At 51.0% G+C, this 23,708-nt stretch overlaps 1 protein-coding gene across 2 annotated transcripts in view; it reads right to left on the minus strand.

Annotated features, from left to right (window-relative positions):
- The window catches only part of PDIA5 (protein disulfide isomerase family A member 5), an 89,312-nt gene that overhangs the window by 21,252 nt on the left and 44,352 nt on the right, over positions 1 to 23,708 (minus strand). For both annotated transcript variants that reach the window (XM_070582611.1, XM_070582612.1), the window contains exons 8-11: positions 22,352 to 22,419; positions 15,403 to 15,494; positions 15,239 to 15,310; positions 8,367 to 8,503 (exon numbers count right to left, since the gene is read on the minus strand). In XM_070582611.1, the coding sequence (XP_070438712.1) occupies positions 8,367 to 8,503; positions 15,239 to 15,310; positions 15,403 to 15,494; positions 22,352 to 22,419 (369 nt within the window). The remainder of the gene's footprint in view (positions 1 to 8,366; positions 8,504 to 15,238; positions 15,311 to 15,402; positions 15,495 to 22,351; positions 22,420 to 23,708) is intronic.

Raw genomic sequence — 23,708 nt, forward strand, 5'->3', positions numbered from 1 at the left:
CAAGTAAACATCTCCCTCACCGGCACCCGCCTGTCTCAGGTAGCCGTGAGTGATGGATGGTGCTTGCCTTGACCTGGGCCTGGCCTTCAGGATGTCCTGGCTGCGTGGGCTGCAGGGAAAGCCAGAGGAGGAGGGTCAGATGCAGGAGCAGGACTCCAGGCCACTGCGTTTTAGTGTCCCGATTGTGATTTGACAGGCCATTAAGTTTTATTGCCAAGCTTCCTTGTTGGGTTTTTATCATCTGTGTAAATATGCTTACACTGATTTTCATGACCTGGCACAGAAGCTGCCCATCAATGCCTTGATCACACTCTTTCCTGGCTGTGGAATGCTGGCTTCCCGTCAACCCCAAGCCTTCAGATTCCTCTGGATTCCTTTAACTTCAATTACACCTATGATTTTATTACAGACCAGCTATGGAGACTTTCCCAGATCCTGGAACCAGAATTTTCCAGGGGACTAGATTAATCTGGAAAGCTGCCTGGTACCTGGGACTCTAGAGGAGCCTGGATTTGCCTATCGACCTTCCTGCCAACTTGCCTGGAACCTGGCTTGGGGCATGCCAGGGAGGTGGAGCTCCTACAGCCACTAGCAGACACACTGATGTTTTAACATTCTGACGGCCCCCAGAGACCTCAGGGCTCTTCTGAGGCTTCCAGCTGTAGACACACTATAGCTGACTCTGGACGCTCCAGACACCCTGGGGCAGACTCACACGCTGATGGGTCTCTCCATCCATCACCAGACCTTTTCTTACGCAAAGAGAGAGTGGGTTTTTTTCTTCCTTTACATTAGTGTAAAATGTGGATAACAAGCTTCTAAATTTTTTCTTCCAGACTTCTATACTAAGGAAATAATCTGACAAGTGGACAAATATTTATGCATGAAAATGTTCTCTGAAGCATTATTTATAATTGGGAAATATGGTGAACAACTTGAACTTTCATCATTATGGTGCTGGTTAAGTAATTTATGGTACCATTATACAATGGAATATTATGTGACCACAAAAAGTATGCACAAAAAAAGAATTTTTAATAATACAAAAAAAATGCTTACAAGATAATGTTAAGAAAAATCTAAAGGAAAAAGATACATGAAAAAATTACTTAGGGGCCGGTCTGGTGGCACTGAGGTTAAGTTCACAAGTTCTGCTTCGGCGGACTGGGGTTTGCCGGTTCTGATCCCAGGTGCGGATATGGCACCGCTTGTCAAGCCATGCTGTGGTAGGCGTCCCACATATAAAGCAGAGGAAGATGGGCACAGATGTGAGCTCAGGGCCAGTCTTCCTCAGCAAAAAGAGGAGGATTGGCTGTAGTTAGCTCAGGGCTAATCTTCCTCAAAAAAAAAAGGACTTAAATAAAATTAAATTCCTTCCTCTCACCTGCCACAAAAAACAAATGAAAAATTCAGATGAATTAAAGAACAAGATGAAAAGACAAAAACACTGTAACAAAATATAGGGCATTGTCTGTATATCCTGGGGGCGGATTTCCCAAGGAACCCACGAATCCCAGAGGTCAGGATGGGAAAAGGCAGGTCTGCAGAAAGCTCGCTGCTGAGGCTGCGGCCTCTAGGACTGCCGGGGTTTTCATCCCGCCTCTCCCTTTTCAGCTATGTGACCTTTGGCAAGTTTCTCGACCTCTTTCCTAACCTGTAAAATGGGAATAATTATGATATCTACTTCCCAAGGTTTGTTGTGAAGATTAAAGGAGTTAACGTATGGGAAGTGCTTAGAACAATGCCTGACCCATAATAAGTGCTCGATAAACATTCTAGCTCTTACTTGATCACAAAAAATGTAATGCTTTTGTACAACGAAAGGGACCATAAGAAAGTTAAAGCAAGCAGCAGACTAGGAGAGGACACCTGGAACACAGAAGACAGATAAAGAATAATATTCATAAGCATGGAGTTCTAGGTCAAGAAGAAAAAGACAAATCACCCAGTAGGAAAAGGGGCAAAGGGTGTGAAGAGGTGGTTCACAGAAGAACGGAAAGCTCATTCTCAGACGAAAGGAGGCTCAGCTTCCTGGGAGGCCAGGCAGCTGCGGACAAGCTGCCCCTTCGGCCGGTTTAGCAGGAACATAAAGGCTGACAGTACCCACGGCCGGGAGGGAGGAGGCGGGCTCTGCCACACGCTGCAGGGTGGCGAAGCCTTGCGGAGGGAAGCTGCCAGTGCCTGTGGGAGCTCCAGCACAGTCACACCACGGCCCAGCCACTTCACTTTCAGGAATTAGTCAGAAACACTTAGACACGTTCCCAAATATACCTGTTTACAAATGCTCACTGCATTGTTTGAACAGCCAAAGACTGGAGACAAAAGTCTGTCAACAGGGGAGTGGTTTAAAATCTCCGGCATGTCTAAATTATAGAATACTATTCAGTGCTTACAAAGATTGAGGTGGATGGATATGTAGACGGAGATGTAGATAGAACGTCTACATTTACACAAAAATATCTTCAAGACCTAGTGTAAGTGGAAAAAAGCAAATCACAGAAAAATGGATAGGGCATGATCTTATTTACATAAAAAACCAAAACACTCTTGTTTAGGGAGAAGCACAGAAGGGAGAGAAGGATACGGGCACTGTTAGCAGTGGGCAACCCTGGGAAGGGGACGGGGTGGGGAGCAGGACTTTCACTGTCTGCACTCTGTTCTCACGTATCCCTTGAACCTTTCACTGCCAATAACAAGAATTTTGTTAATATTATTCCTAAATTATTTGCGCAATTAAAAAATAAAAGTAGGGGCCAGCCCCTTGGCCGAGTGGTTAAGTTCACATGCTCTGCTTCGGCGGCCCAGGGTTTCACTGGTTCAGATCCTGGATGCGGACATGGCACCGCTCGTCAGGCCATGCTGAGGCGGTGTCCCACATAGCACAACCAGAGGGACCCACAACTAGAATATACAACTATGTACTGGGGGGCTTTGGGAAAAGAAGAAGGATAAATAAATAAATAAATAAAAGTGACAGCATAAAGGAGTTTTATGGCATGATGGTTACACAAATCTACACGTCAGAAAAAAAAATTTAACTGTATGTTAATTTAAAAAATAAAAGTTAAAAACAAGGGAAAAATAAAAGAAAAAGAACTAGAAGGAATGATGCCAAAAAGTGAAAAGTGATCATTTCTAGATAACGGCATTATACGCAGTTTTTTTTCCTTAATCATTTATGTTTCTCTGTATCTTCTAGATTTTCTACAAAGATCACATATTACTTGAGAGTAAGGCAGAAATAAAGTAAGAGCTGGAAGTCTGGAGTCTGAGAGGGACCTGCCACTGAATCCAGAGGGACAGCTCAGCTCTTGGGAGGCAGGCCTGGCCCGCGGCCGCCAGCACACACCTGCTGGTGGCGAGTCGTAGCGAAGAAAACATCTCTTCCTGGGCCTGCAGCCAAGGAAAGGGGCAGACGGGGCAGGACGGGCGAGGACAGGGCTGGCGGCCGCGGCTGTAGCTCTGGGGAAAGGGTGGCAAGGGGGTGCTCTGGTTCCCAGCAACTTCTTTCTCTGGCTCCCTGCCAGCAGCCCCTCAGCATCCACGTGGGAGAGGACCCCCTCCCTGGGAGCCCCCACTTTGTTCCTTCTATCATTCCCACGCAAGTGACGCTCACTCAGCGTTATCACAGCGTCATGTCCTTCCGGCCTAACGCTGGGCTGGAGGCACATGGGGGGAGGAGCAGGTGGATGCTATGGCAGCAAAACAGACAGTGATGAGAGAAGGCGAGGGACTGTACAATCTGACTTTCCTCATTCAGAACGCTGCAGAAAGGAACAAAAGGCACCGTGGAGCAGAGCAGTAGCAGTCAATGTCCTGCTGCCACGCCATTTTCGGATGCCGTCTTTGTCCTCTGCGGGTTCAGAGAGCTGGGCCTGGTGCTGCAGCCTCCCACAACCTCCAGGCCCCACGCTGAGGGCCAGACGGACAACAAAGTGGGAGGTGCTGAGTCATGGAGAGGCTGCCCTCAGGGGCCACATGGCCAGCCTCTGTCCTCACACTGTGAGGTGCACACCCCCCTCTCAGGGCCCACTGCTCGCACTCAGACTGTCCTCCCCAGGAGGCCTGGAGGGTGGGCTCCCCGGGTCAAAGCTGCTTGTAAATCTCAGCTCCCCCTGCTCCCTCGGTATAACCCAGGCCAGGACCAAAGCTAACATATGTGGAGGGCCCCACGCTGTGCTAGGCCTGGGATTATATGTTAAAGGACGACTCGGGCATGAGATGTAGAGGCTATGGAAGAATCTGTGTGGAGTTTCTAACAGACTCTGGCTGGGAGGGAGGGAAGGGAAAGGAGGTGATGAGGCGAGGCAAGAGGCTACGGTGGGAAGGAAGTGGTGGGAAAGCTAAGAAAGAGGGTAAAGAAGCGGGGGCGAACAGAGGTGTTTGATAATATCAACAACCAGGGGCCCGTGTGCCTTTCCTGCCAAGAACCCAGGAGTGTGGCCCGCAGGCACCCCATCAAGGTTTCAGGCAAAGAACCAAGGACTTGCCTCTGGAACCCACAGGTGCCAGGGAGCTCCCACCTGGGGCAGGCACTGGTCAGGAGAAAGGCTGAGACTCTTTCTCTTCCTGGCCTTTCAAAGTGGGACCCGGAAAGAGGCTAACATTGAGCACTTACCCTGTGCATAGAAATAACACTGCAAAGAGAGATCATGGCTCTTTCTGGGAGTCTGTATCAGGAATGTTAATTTTCTTCTTTATACATTCCTATATTATCCTTTATAAAAGGTACATGCATTTCTTTTAAATTAGCATAAAGGCATAAAAATAAATCCAGCCTTTTAGTTTGAGCTCCACTATTTCAGTCTGTTGAGATCTTTTAAAATCTTAATGCAACTGTTCAATATTTTAGCTAGCTATCCTTTTTCCAAATCTAACTCTTTCAGATTTGGAAGTACACTTTGTTTTTTATCGTTTCAACAAAACTGCTGATTAAAAAACAAGTACCACTTTCTAGACAAAGCCAGGCCAGACTCAAAGTCACAGGGCACCAAGGGGATGCTCCCCTCAGGGGGGACCCATTCCGCCCGGTTCTCCCCATCTCCCTATTGCAGTCTGGGAAACAGTAAGTCACTTTTGATTTAAAAAAAAAAAAAATACATGCTAATTCATCAACCTGATAATCCTATCCCAAGAAACAAGCCAAGCGCATCCGGCAATCCTTAGTAGAATCTATGGTCTATGGTGAATTCTCTGGTGACAGATCCCAACTTGTTTTTCTAAGTCTCCAAATGGTCTGTCTCTAAACCCTCCCTATTTGGTCTGGGATTGACACCTGTCACACTGTGATTTGCAGAATTCACCTTTTACGCATTTGGGAGACCTGGGAAAGCACTGCCAGCCTCGGGCCTGGTGACATCTGTCCTTGTCTCTGGGTCCCACTGTGGGTTTTCCACAGCACTCTGGCATGAGATACACAGCCAAGCAGCTAAGAGCTCTCTGCTCTCAGTTCACCCCTTCTGGGCTGTGATTCTCCCTAAACCATGTGTACTCCATCCCTTCTGTGGCTAAAGACCACACTCCTGGATAAAGGAGGAGGACCGTGCAGACAGATGGTCTGATGCAGAGCCGTTCCCATCTGACGGGACTTTCAGAGGCAGTTCAGTTCATCAGGACGTCTCACCTCGCGCTTTGCCCTGATCCCTCTCGCTCTCCAGTCCAGCGGCAATAAACCCACACATGCACACACGCAGACTGGGGCCCAGCAGACACCTCCTCAGAGAATGCAGGCTCCCTAGAGGGGAGACAGCCACCAAAAGAAGCCTCGACATCTCGTCTGCTAAGTCTGGAATCAGAGCCCCCTCAACAGGGCTCTACACGGAGTTGGGTGGTATTGGTAATATTTGTGAATGACAATGACTAACGTGGAAAGAAAAGCAGCCATCTGGTTTCTTGTTCTCATTCTCTAATTCAGCTCTAGAACAACTTCATTTGTTTGTTTTCTCATTCATTAAGCCCTTACTCAATGCCCTTAGGTGACTAGGGTTGGTGGGGTGGGGGTGTGATGAGCAAGATCCTTCTGGTTCAGGGAGGGAAAAGGATGCATTATAAGGTGAAGGGAAGGAGAGGAACCCTATAGCCAGGCTCCTGGCCCCCAGACTCTGCAAGCATCAGCTACTACAACGGATTGCTCACAACTGGAGACTATAAAAGGAACACAAACAAAGCAATTTCCAGTTTGCAACCAGGATTCTTTAAAAAAAGGGCCTAAGAAACAATTATTAAATGATTCCAATCTATCTGGTACATAGTGTTTTTGGAAAACTTACAGGTTTCATAAAGGGGACACACACTCTTCATACTGAAATGCACACACCACAAAGCACTGCTCACACTACTCTGCACTCTTCCAGGAGCCAGGTGGGCTCTCCTGATGCAAACTGGAGGACCGACACATGGGGGTGAAGTTCCCAGGGAGGACTGAAAACAGCTAGCCAGTATCTGCCTTTACTGCTGGGACAGGGATGCAGGCGGGGCGACTGCAGCTCTAGGTGCACCATAACCTCCTGCAGGATGTGCTTCCATCGGCAGCTCTGAGACTGGCGGGAGAGCACAGCTCAGGCAGGGAGAGCACTGTAGTGCCACCCGGCGGCAGTTTCACGGGTACCTGGAACCATAAAGACACCCTCGCTACAGCCCTAGCAGGCTGGGGGTGATGTGCTCCTAAGGCCCTGTCTGTCATGGCCCTTAATCAGGAGGCTCTTTGAAACTTAGTGATTTTGGTTTTTTCATCAGCTTTCCAGAAATTCAGAAGAAGAAGGGCCATAGGGAATACTTTTCCGTTGGATTCTTTAAGAATTTGGCTCTTATAAGAAAGAAGGAGTTAGGGAAATCCCAATAGTGGTCCATCTATGAACAATTCTCACTAACTAAAGCCCTGTGATGCTGCCGGGGAAGGGAGGGCGGGCAGAGCAGGGGCCAGCAGTACAGGACTCACGGCGTAGCGAATGACTCCTGCCATCTCTTTGTGCGACAATCTTCTTATCTGTAAAAGGGGGCTAACCAGAGGCCAGCCCCATGGCCGAGTGGTTAGGTTTGCGCACTCCGCTGCAGTGGCCCAGGGTTTCACCAGTTCGAATCCTGGGCGTGGACATGGCACCGCTCATCAAGCCATGCTGAGGCAGCGTCCCACATGCCACAACTAGAAGGACCCACAACTGGGAATATACAACCATGTACTGGGGGGCTTTGGGGAGAAAAAGGAAAAATAAATAAATAAATAAAATCTTCTTTAAAAAAAAAGGGGGGGACTAATCATACTTGCTTTGTGGCACTATGGGTAAGATGAAAGGAGGTGACCTAGCAGGAAGGCACTTTGTCCCCGTACAGTGATACACAACTGTTAGCATAAGGATCGCTGTGACTAAGACAATTAATAATGCATTCTTGTCACTGACTGTGCCTCCATGGACTGGACTACCGATCCTCATGTGCAGTGACATCATGATTATGACACTGATCCCTATTTCTTGCTTTTTTTTCTCCTCTAAGATCTCTTACCCACCACTGCAAGGCCAAACTGCTGGCAGAAAGCTATGGGAGAAGAGCACCCCACACACATGCACCCTGTCCCTGGTTGCTGACGACCCACCTTCTTCACCCATCGGGATGGGCCTGCCTTTCCAAGGAGCTGCTTCCGGGAGCCCTGTGCCCAGGGCTGTCATCCCCTTGTTCTCATGTGATCCTTGCTCACTTTTCCAGGAGCATCTTTCTCCTTAGAAACAAATTACAAGCAATTTTCCATTCTCCGTGGGAATAGGGAGAACAGTGGCCCAGAAAAATCCTGAGCTACAGGGTCTCCAGCCACTACTGCAAACACACCTTACAGCATTCACATTTTCCTTCCTTGATCCACTGTGGCTGCTTCAGGCTGTGAAGGACACTGGGTGAAGGAGAAATAAGGCATTCCAGGTGCTGGGGGGCCTGAGGATCCAGCCCTGGCCTCTCTCTGCCCTCCCAGCTGCTGAGCAACATACAGGCTCTCTAGGGGCCTCAGTTTCCCCATCTGTAAGATGACAGGTGATTACTGTTCTAGGTAATATCTAAGGGCCCTTCCGGTCCTAATGCCTCCAATTCTGGGAAATACATTTGCATTTCCGATTCACGCTGACTTGGAGGAAGCTGCTCAGGTCCTCCAGGTCAAGCTGAGGGACACATGCAGCCTGATCAGGACTTCTGTGCTGTTCCGATGGTGATGCAGGGCGGGCTGCGTGCACCATGAGAGTGGGGACCCCACCTGGCACCAGTGCCTCCCTGGTGTCCGACAAGAGAAGGCGTCCAACAAGCAAGTGCTTGTGTCCCAGAGCAGCGCCCGCCCTACGCTGGGGAGGGGAGGCTGCGGCAGGGAGGAGTAAGGTTCCACTCACATGGGGCGTGGAACATGACGAGGACAGAGGAGTGTTCCTTCACAAACTGGTCAAAGTCTTCATCGGTCAGGTGATAAACGGAGCCGCCCTCATCTGCCCAGGGAGTCTCGGGGACCTGGGGCTGTGGCGGCTGCGGACTGGAAGACCAAAAACAGGCAGAGCTCAGAGCAAGCCCCAGGGCCCGGGCAGCCCTCATGAAATCCAGCCCCCGGCACAGAGCCCCCACTGGCTCAGCATGGCCTGCGTCAGGGGCTCACCAGAAACCGCCCTGGTGGAGGAACAGAGGGTGAGGGGTCTGGCCCTGCCCACCTCCACCACCCCCTCAACCCAGAGGAGTGCCTAGCTGATATCCTATTACAAATAGTGGCTTTCAGCTACAGCTCACTAGGCAGCTCAAGAAATCGCGCTTCCTCCCGGGAATCTGGGGGTTTGTTAGCTTCTCAAGCTCTTTCAAATTTTCAGCAAACTGGCAAGAATAAATAGCAACAGCCAAGAGTGACCTTTGGAAAAGCTCACTGTTATGTTAAGTGGTCCCCACGGGGCAGGGAGGGAGAGAGGAAATAATAGAGGGCGAGAGAGGGGTGTTCATGTGGGGCTGAGAGGGAGAGAGGACAGGGGTCTGAGAAAGACAAATCTGGGCCAGGGAAGGGGCTGGGCTGGGGAGGTGGCCAGAGGAGTGGTGCTGCGCTCACTTGACCAGCGTGGGAGGAGGCTCATGATGAGGAGGAGTGCGGCCAAGGGGACAAGGCTGGGCACCCCAACTGTGACAGCGCCTAGGCTATCCTGGAGACCAGGACCAAAGTGATCCAATTCTCCCAGAGGCCGGGCGCTGCAGCTGGGCTGGAGGCCAGGCCAAATCCCTCTCTAGCACCTCTGGCCGCAAACCATCGGACGCAGCTGCACACCCTGGAGCCTGCTTCACCCAGGATCACCGCGGGCTGACATCTCCGTGACCAGCTGCTCTGAGGGGCAGGCTCGCAGGTGTCCTGTCTCACTCAAAGCTGAGGACAAGACTGCTGGTGACACAAACTCCCAGCTGCTTTACTGCTACAAGCACTTCTGCCAGAGCACCTCAACGCTGCCTCCCTCGGGACAACGAACATGAAAAGACAACCAGTGCTGCCTGCGTCTGAGAGCCCACAGTAAAGCGTCCAGGGCTGAGAATTCACGAGAGCAACGTGGCCAACTCAATGGACCTGCCACCCCGCCACGTGGCCAACACAGTGGAACCCACCACCCCCACCCCACCCTGGGTGGGGTTTGACATCACTCTCAGAAACCCTCTCTGGAACTTCTGCCTGGGCCCTGCTGGTTCCCTCAGCCACCCTGGTCCCAAAAATGGAAAGTGGCAATGAGAGGGCAAACCACGTTCAGCCCGTGTGCACCCAACATCAGAGGGGGCTGGTGGCAAAAATCATGCTTCGGCATGAGTTACCAGCTAGACAATGGTCCCAGAACAACACGAGAAAACCTTAGTTCCTATACCTGGGCTCAAAGCACCAAGCCCTCAAAACACCACCAATTCCACTTCAGGGAATTCATCTCTACAATACACCTGCACACATCGAAATTACATGCATTCAGGGGCCGGCCCAGTGGTTAAGTCCGCGCTCTGCTTCTGCGGCCCAGGGTTCGTGGGTTTGGATCTTGGGTGTGGACATGGCCCTGCCTGGCAAGCCACGCAGTGGTAGGTATCCCACGTATATAGTAGAGGAAGATGGGCACGGATGTAAGTTCAGGGCCAGTCTTCCTCAGCAAAAAGAGGAGGACTGGCAGCAGATGTTAGCTCAGGGCTAATCTTCCTCAAGAAAAGAAAAGAAAAGATAAGAAAAAGAAAATTACATGCATTCAAAGTTATGCACTGTAGATCATCTGTGAGCGCAAAGACTGGAAACAACCCGGTGTCTGTTGGTAGGAGATGATTAGGTCAACTGCAGTCCATCCACACAACGGAGGGCTGAGCATGTAAAGAAGAACAAGAATGCCCTCCATGCACTGATGTGGATAGATTGCAGGGGCGCACAGAACAGTCCATGTGCTAGCTTTTGCATAAAATAGGGAGAGATAAAAAAATTCTTATTCACATTTGCTTGTATCTGCATACAGAAACTTATCAAAGTTGTTACCTCTAGGGGGTGGAAGGGAGAATAAGACGGAGGAAACAGGTGGAAGCGAGACTTTTCAATGTATAATTTTTAAGTATCTTTAAAAAAATTATTTTAATTATGTAAATGGAATCTATTCAAAAGTTCAAATAACTTTTAAAAATCCAGCAAGAGCACACCCACAGAATGGAGAAGCCATGGCTTAGCAGCAGCACAAACATATGGAAGCGCCTGAGAAACTTCTAGTTAAACATGGAGGAGAAGACACGCCAAAACCACTAAAATAACAGTACAGGAGTTAAAAAAAAAAATATTAAACCCACAGGAGCAAAAAGAACAGGAAAGAAAACAACAGCAAAGAAAGAAAAAGAGGTCAGCACAATTTTAGAAAACCAACTTTGCAGAACAGACGGTGGAAACCCGCAGTGCTGGGTGTGGAGACGGGGCAGGGCCCTAGAACTGCACTGGGGGGCAAGGCAAAGGCTGCAAGGGACCCGGGGCACCACCTCCTGGAGCAGGGCGGTGGCCTGGGCTGAAAACAGAAGGCACATTGAAAGCTTGAGCCGCTGGGCCCTCGGATCCTGCCCCTCATCTCTAGCCAGGTGAGGTCCCCTCTCCCCCTCAGCAGACAACAGGAAGTTTACGCTCTGGAGAGCATCGCAGAGCTGGGCCCAATGGTAAGAGGACTTAGGAGAAAGAGAGGGATGGAGTAGAATTCTGAGGCCAAAACACTAATACCAAATTGTGCTTTTTACTATCTCTCTCCTTGAAAACCGGGACTCCCTCTTATCTCTTTATCTCCTGCACCTAACACACAGCAGATTCCCAATAAATGCTTTTTGAATAAATGATGAATGGTTCAAGAGAAGAATGGTTCAAGGAATTGGAGGGCTTAACCTGGAGAGGAGAAGACAGGGGGAGCACAATAGCTGTCTTCAAGTATTTCAGACTGCACAGGGAAGACAAATTAAGATTCGTTTTCTATGGTTCCCAAAAGGAGAACCAACACCCATAAGTGGAAGCTCCAGAGAAAGAAACTTCAGCTCGAGAGAAGAACGTTCCACCTGCAGCAGGTGAGAGGGAAAGAAGCCAAACTGGGAGTCAGAAGACCTGGGTTTGAGTCCTGTTCCCTCCACTCACCAGCCCTAGGGACTCGGGCAACCAACTCGACTTAAGACGTCTACAGGACAGTGTATTTGCAGGCTTTTCTTTACCCACCTCTAGGAACAACTAGACAGATAATGGGTGTGAGACACTTTCTAAATCTATTTCCTAGACATCATTCATAACCTAAATCATGAGAACCGTTCAAACACAAGTGAGCAACCTCTCAAAACAAGCGGAGGCCCTGTTCTCTGAGGTGTCTGAGCAGGACTGTGGTACCCACATCTCTCCGAGAGGCACGCGAACACTGAAAGGGAACTGCTGGGGGCGGGCTCACTGACTCTGACATTCCCTCCCAATCCTGGGACTGTGATCTCCCCGGCTCTTCAGGACCGGGAAGTTCAAACCCAGTGGATCCTTGCCTGAGGTGGGTGCCTGTGCCATGGAGAAGATGCAACTCTAAGCATCTGCAAGTTGAGAAAACCGTTTTGTTTTTGTTTTGCTTTTGTTTTTGTGTTTGTTTTGTTTGTTTGTGTTTGTTTTCAGTTCGCTTCTGGTCATCTAAAAACACACACGCAGAACGGGTGGCTGGGCCAAAGTGGATTACCACTTCTGCACTCTACCTGCCAAGCTCAACTCAGCAGTGTGAACTCTGAGAGGGGGGAATGAGAGATGCAGCTGTCAGGAACACAAGCGGCCACACCTGCCTCGATCAGCACAGCTACCCCAGAGCCCTGGGACACTCTGAACTGGGGCTCCCCAGTGGTCCCACACTGTGCCCACTCACACCGTGCCCAACCACCAGGTCACTCTGAGGGTGGGGTCCAGGCTCTTCCCTCCTGGGCTTCTGAAAGCATCTGGAGAATTAGCAAGGCTGGGTCCACCCTCATCCTTCTACACTTGGCTGCCATAAGCCATGAGCAGCCAATGGAGAGGCCCAGGGAAGCAGGAAAGGTGGTGTGGCTGCTACCTGCCAGGACTCATGGTAATCTGGGAAAGACTTAAAACACCTGGCACAGGAAAACCACATGCAGAACTAGGTATAGGCGGAGGGGAATCTGGAAGGAAATTTACCACAATATCACAACATGTTATCTTTGGGTAGTGGGGGGGGGGGGCTTTTCTTTTTGCTTATTTTTAAGTTTTTGTTATATTTTTAAGTTTTTTTATAATAACATGTCTCATTTGAATAGCCTTAAAAGTCAGAAAATATTTTTTAAAGATTAAGCCAGTGGGAAGCACAGTGACATCACTAGCTCTTGCCAGGCATGACATGAGGCAGCTCACTGGGGGTCCCTCAGGAGGTCACCTCCCTGGCCGCCCCCGTGCTGGAGGAGTGGGCTGCAGTCATGCCTCGGGAGGAGCTGCTCCCCGATGTGTGCCCCCAGCACAGTGATCACAGGGGGCTGGTGGCTTGAAAGGGGCTGCCCAGGCAGAATAATACTGCCTTCCCTTCCCCGGAGCTACCCCACCAACCTCAGCTCGGAGACCAAGGGTGAACCAGAAGCTGCTAATAAGGTTTCCTTCCCAGGGCTGGCCCCGTGGCCGAGTGGTTAAGTCTGTGCGCTCCGCTGCAGGCGGCCCAGTGTTTCGTTGGTTCGAGTCCTGGGCACGGACATGGCACTGCTCATCAAGCCACGCTGAGGCAGCGTCCCACATGCTACAACTAGAAGGACCCACAACGAAGAATATACAACTATGTACTGGGGGGCTTTGGGGAGAAAAAGGAAAAAATAAAATCTTTAAAAAAGAAAAAAAAAATTCTACAAATAAGGTTTCCTTCCCATATCGGGTGAGGAGAGGGAGGAAGGGGGAGGTGGGAGATGGGGAGGTGCCAGCCCAGGACAGAGATCTGGAGGCAGCCCTGGGGTTCCAGCAGGCCAGAGCAGAGGCTGATGGAGGAGCTGGGGGATGCCGTGTGCAGAGAGGAGGGGGTGGGGGGCAGAGTGACAGGCCCCAGGGGGGAGATAATAACCTGTCTCAGAAACTCCACTGATGGGCTCCCCTTGTCTAGGGTTAGCAAGCAATTCTGAACACTTTTTTTTAAAAAACCAGACTGTATCCTTCCAAAAACATATGAGTGTATTCTGAAACCAGAAAAGGTTAGAGAAGGGGAGAGAAGCAGGCAGATTTTATGCTCTGGTGACAAATGAGATTGCTGTTTGTTGAAACCTTCTCCCAAAGCAGAGTGAGATATATCTGGCTGGAGGAGAGGACATGCTTATTATCAAATGAAAAAGGAAAACAGGGGCACGAAGGCCCACGTGAGGACGACCAACACATGAGAACAGGGAGCTGCCTTCCCAGGCCAGGGCTGGAAACGAGGTAATAGACGGGGACAGAGATGTGAAAATGTTTCCAAGAAATAAAGGGCGCTACGCAAACACGGCGCTGCCGTTGTGTTTCATCTCTGGGGCCCCTGGGAACCAAGAGAACAGAAGACTGAGAGTTTCAACCTTTAGAATCTAACAGTTTGTTTCTTATGGGGGGTTTTTTGGGGTACAAAATTTACCCTCCTTTCCCATTCTAAAAATACACATTTCAACCTCTTTATCTTTGGATAATGAATTCTATAATCCTGTGCCCCTCAGGTAAAGATGTCAATAAATATCCACCACGCTGGTAACAGGAAGATGTTGAGGGGCTCGGAGCAGAACTCGGGGGAGCAGACTGGACCATGGGGGCTGCCAACCGGGGTCAAGCCTGGCCCTGCCACGTGGGAGCCGCAGGAGGTGGGACAAGCGACTTCACTGCTGTGCTCAGTTACCCACCTGTAAGAGTGATCATACCATCTCCCTCACAGGGCTGCTCTGAGGATTACGTGAGAACCCACAGAAAGTGCTTAGAACAGTGTCAGCCAGAAGTGGAACCCAAAAATGTTTGCTGTTATTACTCCAAAAACCATGCACAAATAGCCACACGCCGGCAGTGCCTGGTAAGAGCCAAACCTGATGGGCAAAGCGCCAGGCAAGCAGGGTGAGCCCTAAGCTGGGCCGGCCCAGGGGGGGTCCAGGAGAGGCGGCCCCTCCCCAGCTCTGGTCGTGGGGCAGGGCTGGGGAAGACAGACTCCCTGTCCAACACACCAGTCAGGGACCCACCATCACGCCCAAGTCACACGCCTAGTGAGGCAGGGGCTGCAGGTGAGGGGTGCTTGGGTTACCAGGATCCAATCACATCACAACACAGGGACCACAGGGTGCGGTGCAGCAGCATCTGTGGGGAGCGCGTGGTGAAGGCAAAGCACCCTGCAAACCCAAGGCATTCGCATGTTTCTCAGCAACTTTGCAGCACCTCACACAGTGTTATGTTTGAAAGACGCGTTCAAGTGACAATTCTATTTACACAGAGACCTGCAGTGGAACCTCTCTCAAACCTGACATCCTGGGTGAGAAATATCTCTACCCATCAGAGAGATAGGAAGGGGAAAATCTATTTAAAATGCAGTCATCACAGCCAAAGTCACAGCCAATCCTCCAACTCCTGCATCCTAAACGCACAGAGACCCCCACCCTCACCTAGATGCAACCCAGAAACAGCTGTGTGGGCAGTGCATCCTCATTCTCTTCCTCAAACTCCAGCCAGAGCCTGCCACCAGGCACCACCATGGGGCCTGGCCAATGCCCCTCCCTCTGGGCACCCCCCTGAGGCAAACACCCAACTTACTTCTTCATCCACTCCACAATGTCCTCCGCTGTAGACCCATAGTGGTCATACTGCAACAGAAACCGTCCTTTCCTGTGAAACGTGGAAAGACAGCAAGGGCTCAGCCAGCGTGCAAACACCATCATGGAGGAGAATGAGCTTCAGAAGGTAAGCAGGGGACTTACTCGAAATAGCAGATGGTGGGGTAGCCGCGCACATTGTACTCCTCCTTGATGTTTTCAAATTCCGAGGGGTAGACGTTCATCCCGGCCAGCACCTAGGAGCAAAGGGAGAACAGACGGGTCCACCCTCTGCCGGGCAGACGCCCTTCCCTTGTCCATGTGCCGCCCGTCCAGACATCCAGGGCAGCAGCGGAGAAGGCAAGTGAAGCCAGCTAGGAACGACAGCTGGGGGCTCTGGAAGAGGCAGGCCTCTGGGCCTGAGTCTGTCCTCCACGTAGGCACTGCCCTCTACCTGCCCTGCAAGAGGAACCATCCCAGAGCAAAAACAAAGTTCTGAGGGTTCAGGAAGAAACCGGGTCTTGCTACCAAATTAAAACAGGGCCAAGAGTGGGGCCACTGCCACCCCGGTCCATATTATACCTCCTCTCTGCCCAGGTCAACTCAGGGAGCACTCATGGAGACCCACTCAGCCACTCCACAACGTCTGCACACAGCTGCCCAGCTACTTCGTGGCCTGTCCTCAGTGTGTCCGCCTGGGCTTCATGCGTGACGTGTTCAGACTTCACGTCTCATATGTGGCCAAGGAGAGACTGTGGTTCTCAGGACGATTCCCCTGCCTCACTCTTCACCCTCCAGACCTTGCGAGGGCTCCCCAACTCTTCCTCCTGTTTGTGGCCCTCATCTATGGCCTCATTCGACCATCATTCCAAAGTCTGAACATGTTCTGGTTGCTGGGATCCACATCCCAAGCCCCTGAATCAGAAAGGAGACTTTAGGTAGCTGTGTTACTGACGAAAGGGCTAAGTGCTAAGAACAACCAGAATAGAGTCCCCTAAAACCCCTCTCCTGGAACAGGAACCGTCTTCTCCAGGGCTGGCTCAGGAGGCCCAGAAAGAGAACTTTGAATCTGTTCTCGTAAGAGAACACAGACAGGGGGCTGGCCCCATGGCCGAATGGTTAAGTTCACGCACTCTGCTTCAGCAGCCTGGGGTTTTGCTGGTTCAGATCCTGGGCATGGACATGGCACCACTTCTCAGGCCATGCTGAGGCGGCATCCCACAAGCCACAACTAGAAGGACCCACAACTAAAATACACAACCATGTACTGGGGGGATTTGGGGAGAAAAAGCAGGGAAAAAAACAAAAGAGAACATAGACAGAGTACAGACACAGGAAGGCTGCTCCACAAAGCAGGGTGGCACAGGAGAGGGGAAAGGAAGTTCAAAAAAGCCAGAAGCAGGTACAGAAGCAGAGAGAAGTCATCCAGGAAGCTGAATTGCTCAAGAATACATCAGGACACACAGGAAGAGAAAAAGGAAAATAGTAGTTTCAGTGGACAATGACTTCATTTGAAAGACTGCTTCCACTAGGAGTCATGTGATCGTGGGCAAGTTACTCACCCTCATGGAGGTGCCTTGTTTGGAAGACATGGGTACTGAGATGTCACAGGACTCTTAAGAGGACTGAATGAGACAACCCATGCTAGAAGTTTTGGCATAAAACCTCAATAACTGTCAAGTTCTTTATTTCCTACCAAATCCTGCCAGTGCCACCTGTGCCTCCTTGGAGGCGTCTGAACAAGTCTTTCCAACTGTTTTAAGTACCCAGCCACAATGCCTGGCATACAGTAGGCACACAATAAATGATTGCTAAGTCACTGACTCCCCCCCACCCCCAGCCCATTTTGGGATGCTGCAAAGATTACAGGGAGAATAAGCCTGAAATAGAACTTACTAGAAGCCCTGGAACTCTCTAAAAGCCATTCTGTTCATTCCCCCAGAATGACTCTGCAGCCTGTTCCAGTAATATTTGTCTGCTTTAAAGTTCATTTTTTATGTCTAATTGATCTCCCTAGTGTCGGTGCACATTCGCTGCAAGATTAATCTTCCACATCCTCCCCTTTTATTACATCACTTCCCTGCACAAAACCTTTCAATTCCACTGAATACAGGCTAACGGCTAACTCCACATTCAAAGACCATATGCTCCCTCTCTCATGTCTGGATTCTCCCTTCTTATAAAACCCTTCATTATATACCTGCTAGAGTCTTAGATTTTTTATTCTCGCAGGAATGAGACAGTCTGAGGTTTCTGCAAGGGAGGATGTTGGACACTTTGCTCTTTAAGGCACCTTGCACCGGGCAATATGCCATAGTGGCGAGGAGTAAGGGCTCAGGGCGAGGACACTGGGTTTGAATTCTGACTCCTCACTTCGGAGATACATGTCCTTGAACAAGTCCCATTGCCTCGGTGCCTCAGTTTCCTCATTTGCAACCACCTCCTGTGGTTGCTGTAAAGATTAAACGAGATAACCCAAGTAAAGACTAACACTCAACAAATGTCAGCTGTTTTCATTCACACTACTAAGAGGCTCACGTCTCCAGAACACATGCTGTGCTCTCCTGGCCCTAATGTGTGCCTCCTAGTCCCTTTGCCCAACATGCCCATTCCTCATCTCTCAGCACCAGCGAAGACACATCCATCCTTTAAGGCTAATCAAATCCCACCTCCCTGGGCAGCCTTTCCAAACCACCTTTGCTTGTGGTGAGCTCTTAATTCTCTGAGTTTCTGTAGCACTTCTGTACCATTTGGGGGGCATTTATTAGTTAATGAGATAAATATTTTTTGAACAACTAAGTATAACTACTTTTTGGAGCTGGTAAAGCCAAATGAGGCAAAACTGGTGTCACTCTAGGAGAAGTTAAGGCCACAAGGCCTGACACTGAGCCATGTGGGCTTGGGGCCGTTCAGTGGGCACGACGTGCCCTTCCCCGCGTGCAGCCCGTGTCTGACGGGAACAACGAGGGAAGCCTCACAGGGGGCAGCACGTGAGCCAGTGATCCACGGAGGGTAAGCTTCCCACAGACACTCCGGGAGGAGAAAACGGAGGCCAGACAAAGCGAGAAGTGGCTGGAGAACCGGGGCTGTGTCAGTGTGACTCGACCACGGGCACACAGAAGGGCGCAGGAAGAGAAGGCTGGGCGAGCTCACTGAGGTCACTTTGGAAAAGGCTTTAATGCCTAAGAACCAGGCCTTTACTCAGGAGGTGCTGGAGAGGTACTGAGGGTTTCCCAGCTGCATTTTTTGAAGCTGGGCTGTGAGGGGGAAGTCACAGGTCAGGGAGACAAGTCAGCAGTCGTTGGCGACCATCCTGTGCGTGCTGACCAGGGCCCGACCAGGACAGTGGGCAGAGAGAGGATGGCGGAGTGCGGGGGGAGATGTTGGATGAGGCCCAGGCAGAAGGCGCGTGGCAGAGGACTGGGTACTCGGGACGAGGCATGAAGGAAAGCTGGCATCTACTAGATGGAAAGGTACTGAATTTTATTTTAGACATCCTGCATTTGAGACACGGGGAGAAAAATCCAGACTGAGATATCAAGTGGTCTGACACGTGGTACTGGAGCTTAGGGGAAGGATTCTGGCTCCATGGAGCTACATTTTGTTGAAGCTATGGATGTGGAAAAATCACTGAGGGACAGACCACAACGAGACAAGCAGAGCACAGCGCCAGGCCGGTGCTCCAATGTGCTAATATAAAAGAAAAGAGGTGAGAAAGCAGAGCCCTGGGAGCACCCCCATTTAGTAAGTGGGGGGAACAAGAGGCACAGAGCAGTGGGGCGGGGGATTGATCATCGTATCTGTGAAGAGTCTGTAGGTTTTATTTTTTTTATTTAAGATTGGTACCTGAGCTAACATCTGTCGCCAATCTTCTTTTTTTTTCTTTCTCCCCACAGCCCCCCAGTACATAGTTGTATATTCTAGTTGTGAGTTCCTCTGGCTGTGCTATGTGGGACACTGCCTCAGCATGGCCTGATGAGCAGTGCCATGTCTGTGCCTGGGATCCAAACTGGCAAAACCCCAGGCCACCGAAGCAGAGTATGCGAACTTAACCACTTGGCCACGGGGCCGGCTCCAGGTCTGTAGGTTTTAGAGCTGTCTCCACACACCAGACCATTTCCTCTTCACAACAACCCAGTGAGGTGGGCAGGGTTGGCATTATCCCCCCATTTTACAGATGGGGAAACAGAGGCTCCAAGCTAAGAAGCTGGCCCAAGATCTCCCAGCTGGTCAGCGAGAGCCAGCACCAGAGTCTGATCTGCACAAACCTGTCACCATTACCAACCCATCTCACGGTGGGCCCTTCACGGCCAAGGTCACCAAAAGACGGGGCAAAGCTCAAAGTCTCAGTGTGGCCGTCGACACCCAGCAAGGCTGGGAAGAGGAGATGGAGGGGGATGGGCTTGTCCTGATGGCTGCGCTGAGACAGGGAGCAGCAACGGCTGCTGAGGAGGATGTCAATTAGCAGGAGGAGATGGGACAGATGCCGATGAGTCACCAAACGTCAATGACAGCAAAACAGAGGCAGATTTGAGTTTGGAAAATGGCAAAGGCTGTGCATCCCTGACCTGGCCTGGCTTCTGTCTAAATGACATCATTAGGTTGGACACCTTCCAAGAAATCTGTAGAAGAGGAAGATTTCTAACCTTTGCCACAGACATGACCAGCTGAAAAGGGCTCAAAGTTCTTTGACAGAGATGACGGGGAGACAGGAGGCACTAATCCAGCCAGATTTCAGCACACAGGAGGGGTAAGCTCTTGATTTCTGGGGACTAGCAGCCCATCTCTGCCCTGTGTGTGAGGACAGAAAGGAATCATGCCCTACTTCCGGGGAGCTGTGGCCGCACCATGAGCCTGGCCTCTGGAGGCCTCCTGCAGTGGGTGGTGTCCGTGATGGCCAGGACCCTTCCCCCTTCATGGAGCTGGGAAAGAGAATTTTTCAAAAGGTGATTTCCTAAGAAACTAAGGGGGAACAGAACAAACCAAACCCCAAGCAAGAAAATACAGAAGCAAGGAAACAGATAAGTTCACACAACACAGATGCCTCAGGCCGAGGTAACTAACACTTGCCAAAGTTGGGCTTGACCAGCCAGGCTCTCCCGGTACCTGGATAATCCTATCAACTTCTGTAACACTGTCCAGTGAACCGGGAGGGTCATGTTTTACATTTCTCAACCTGGGCCCAGGCAGGAGGAGCAGGAACTGTTTTTGTCCTTTTTTCGAATACCCTTACCCCAAGTAACTTTCAGAGCTAACCTTGTGAAAGCCTGGTGTGAGCCTAGGGCCAAGGAGGAAGGTCCCCATCCCACAAACGTCTTTCCCACTTTGTCCTTAGTAACTGATGCTCTGAATGCCTTTGAAAAAGGGAACATCACTTTTAATGTAAATATAGAGCTTAAAATAAGATAATCATATTATAATTAGTATCAACTAGTGAACAAAGTGATCTAGAACAAAAGCAAAGATGGGCAGACCCGGCCATGTGTGGCAGGAACGGGCTCTGCAGGAGTGCAGGAGGGACCTGGAGGAACGCTGAGTTTGGCAGGTGGATGCAGCTTTGGCTGAGAATCTTCCAGAAGGTGCATGAGACTGGCACCAAGACCTCGTCTGCTTTGGTGGGGCTGGCCAGCGTAATTCGTGATCTGATTGGGGCTGGAGCTGTTTACCTCCCACAGCACCGCAGAGTTCGGAAGTGGAGCTGAGCAGTTTTCCAAGTGCATGCAGGTGCAGGTAGGGAGAACGCTGTGAGTAATTAAGTCTCTTCTCCAGGCGAAGTAATCTTAAAATGTAGTACCTATTGATAGGCTCCAAAATGCGAAGTGGAACTTTCCCAGAGTGATGTGTGTGTGCCCCAAGGCCAGACGTCTCCAGGCAAGTTGCTAAAAATTCATTAGTGAGAAGCAGGCAGGACCTTGTTGTTGTCCCAGAATGAGGTCAAAAGAGAAAGCACTGGTTCTCTGCAAGCCAATCTTGTAGCCACCTAGCAGGGCTGTCGCCATGCCCAGGTGCTGCCATTTCAACTTTTTAAATTGACTCTGAACTAATCACCAACTTAACTTGACCATAAAGATCATGATGCATTTTTAAGACCTCAGAACTCCCTCAATGGGACTTTGGCCAACGCCCCTGGACGGCTCCTCCCAATGACCTTTCAGGAAAGGTGTATGGATTTTTCCACGCTCCCTAGAGGACCCAGCAGTTATTTTTCTGTGGCCACCAAAAAAAAAAAAATGACCCAAAACCAAACAAACAAAAAACCCAAAACCTCCATGGCTCAAAGTACAAAAAAGGACAAACACATGGCACAGAAGAGACAAGCCTGGCAGGGTGGGAGAAACAGAGACAGCCAGGAAAGGACAGCCAGTGAAGTGGTCTCGGACGTGGTGAGGTCTGATGGCCACGCCCTCCCCTCCTCCCTTGCTGACCATCCTGCTTGCTCCTACTTCTCTGGAGGCCCATTTCCTCAGTGACTCCTCTTCCCTCTCCTGTCCCCTGAAGGGGGGCGTCCCTGAGACAACCTTGTCCCCTGTCTGCCCCCACCCTCGCACACTCTAGTTCAGAGAATGCCTGCATGCTCAGGTCCCAGCTCCCGCTCTGGGCTACCTCTTCCTGCTGTGGTTTCCACCGTTCCACAGGAACCACAGAGCCCTGGCAAGTCTGGCAGGAGACTGCCTCGTGAACACACCTGTGCTTTGGGCCCACCACTGCTGTCACCAGGCCCCTTTCTGTGCCACTGGGCTCCCTGGCATTGGGGCCTCAGCCTACTCTGGAGCACAGCCCCATTAATGCTGGACCCTGATGGTGGGATGTTGGCCCCGGCCTCCCAGCAACACCATAGGTGCTTCTTGCTGGTTTCCTGGCTATTTCATCACTGGCCTTTGACAGGCACCAAACTCGCCGGGTCCCAGCAACTCTGTGGAGTTCCCAGCACTCACTGGGGACAGATCTTTGTCCACATGCCCCAGGGCAGCAGGGTCAGCAGCAGCAGGGTGAGTCCTCATGATTTCAAAACCTACAGTTCCCCCACCCTATGCCCCTCCTCCATCATCTTCCCAGGTGAGGGGGGAAGTCCAAGAGCCAGCGACCCACCCCTGGACCGTGGGGCCCCACTTACGGAGTGGCCACGCAGCTGGGTTGCAGCCTTCTGGAAATGCGGCATTATCCTCTTGCACATGCTGCACCCTAGTCACAGGCAGGAGAAAACCAAACTCGGTTACAGTGGCAGCTGGGCTCCTGGGCTCGGCCCTCGCTCCCCTCAGGCCGACCTCTGCCAACAAATACTTATCCAGCCTCCAGAAGCACAGGATGGCCCTAGACTCTGGGGACACAGAGGACAGGAGGCAGAGGCCCTCGCCCCACGGAGCTTACAATCTCCATGGCATGAAACAGGACACAGCCCAGCAGTCACTCAATAAATGTGGGACTGATAGAGCAAACGGGACACAGCTGGAGAAGGGCAAAGCACTGAATAATTTAGAGCCAATGACGAGTTCAACAGGAATTGAGGAGCCAGAATACGTGCCAGGAAAGCACCCCCTTCATGCTCAGCTAAAAGCCTCCCCCACTGCCTAGTCAGGGGCTGCAATGAGCCTGTATCAAATGCCGTTAGACAGAAAAAGGACAACGACAAACGCAATGACTTAGGGATTTTCGTGCCCCTTTTCCTTCATTAACAAGAATAACTGTGCAGTGACCGGAGGCAGGCCAGGCATGAAAGAGGTTGGCTCTGGCCCCATGGGAAGAGCACCAGGCCAGGATCAGAACATTCAAGTTCTCATCTTCCCTCGACTTGCTGGATGGCCCCGGACAGATCACCTCCTCTTCCTGGGCTGCTGCTCCTTCTGACAAATGAAGGGCTTTGGACCAACAACCTCTGGCCCCTTCCAGCTCTGACGTCAGAGGATTCTGTGATGTCTTTGGGCCAACCCTCTCTGGGGTTCTGTGGCCCGCCACAGTCACACTCCTCTCCTGGGGTGGAGAAGCCCCCCAAGCCTTGGGGGACTCAGAGCCAAGATAGCCAGGCCACCAACACCCACTACTACTTCAAAGTGACCCTGATTTAAACCCACCCCTCTCCTTCAACCAGAGCAGGCCACGTATCAGCAGTGACCGTGCAGGACACAAGCGCCAGCTTCCTCACACGTGAGGAATTCTGACATGCCAGGCTGCTACTCTTTCTGACAGCCGCTCTGCTGCAAAACAGGCTTTGAGACGCATCTGAAGGCTGAAGACACCAAAGCTGCCTGGAACCCTGCGTCAGGCTGGATCTCATCTCAACACGGCACAGCGGGCACGGGCCATGCGGCAGCAGGCTGACAAGCTCTGATGCATGTTTGGCTGACACCTTGGCAGGCCGTGGGCAGAGTAATTCGGATCAGAGAGGTGCTCTCACCCATGGAGCCAGACACAGACTGGAGAACTGTGGGCAGGTCAAAACTCCCCTGGGACCACCGGAACGTCCCCAGCACCAA

The sequence above is a fragment of the Equus przewalskii genome, chromosome 18 (genome assembly GCF_037783145.1).
Source record: "Equus przewalskii isolate Varuska chromosome 18, EquPr2, whole genome shotgun sequence".
NCBI classification, from domain to species: domain Eukaryota; kingdom Metazoa; phylum Chordata; class Mammalia; order Perissodactyla; family Equidae; genus Equus; species Equus przewalskii.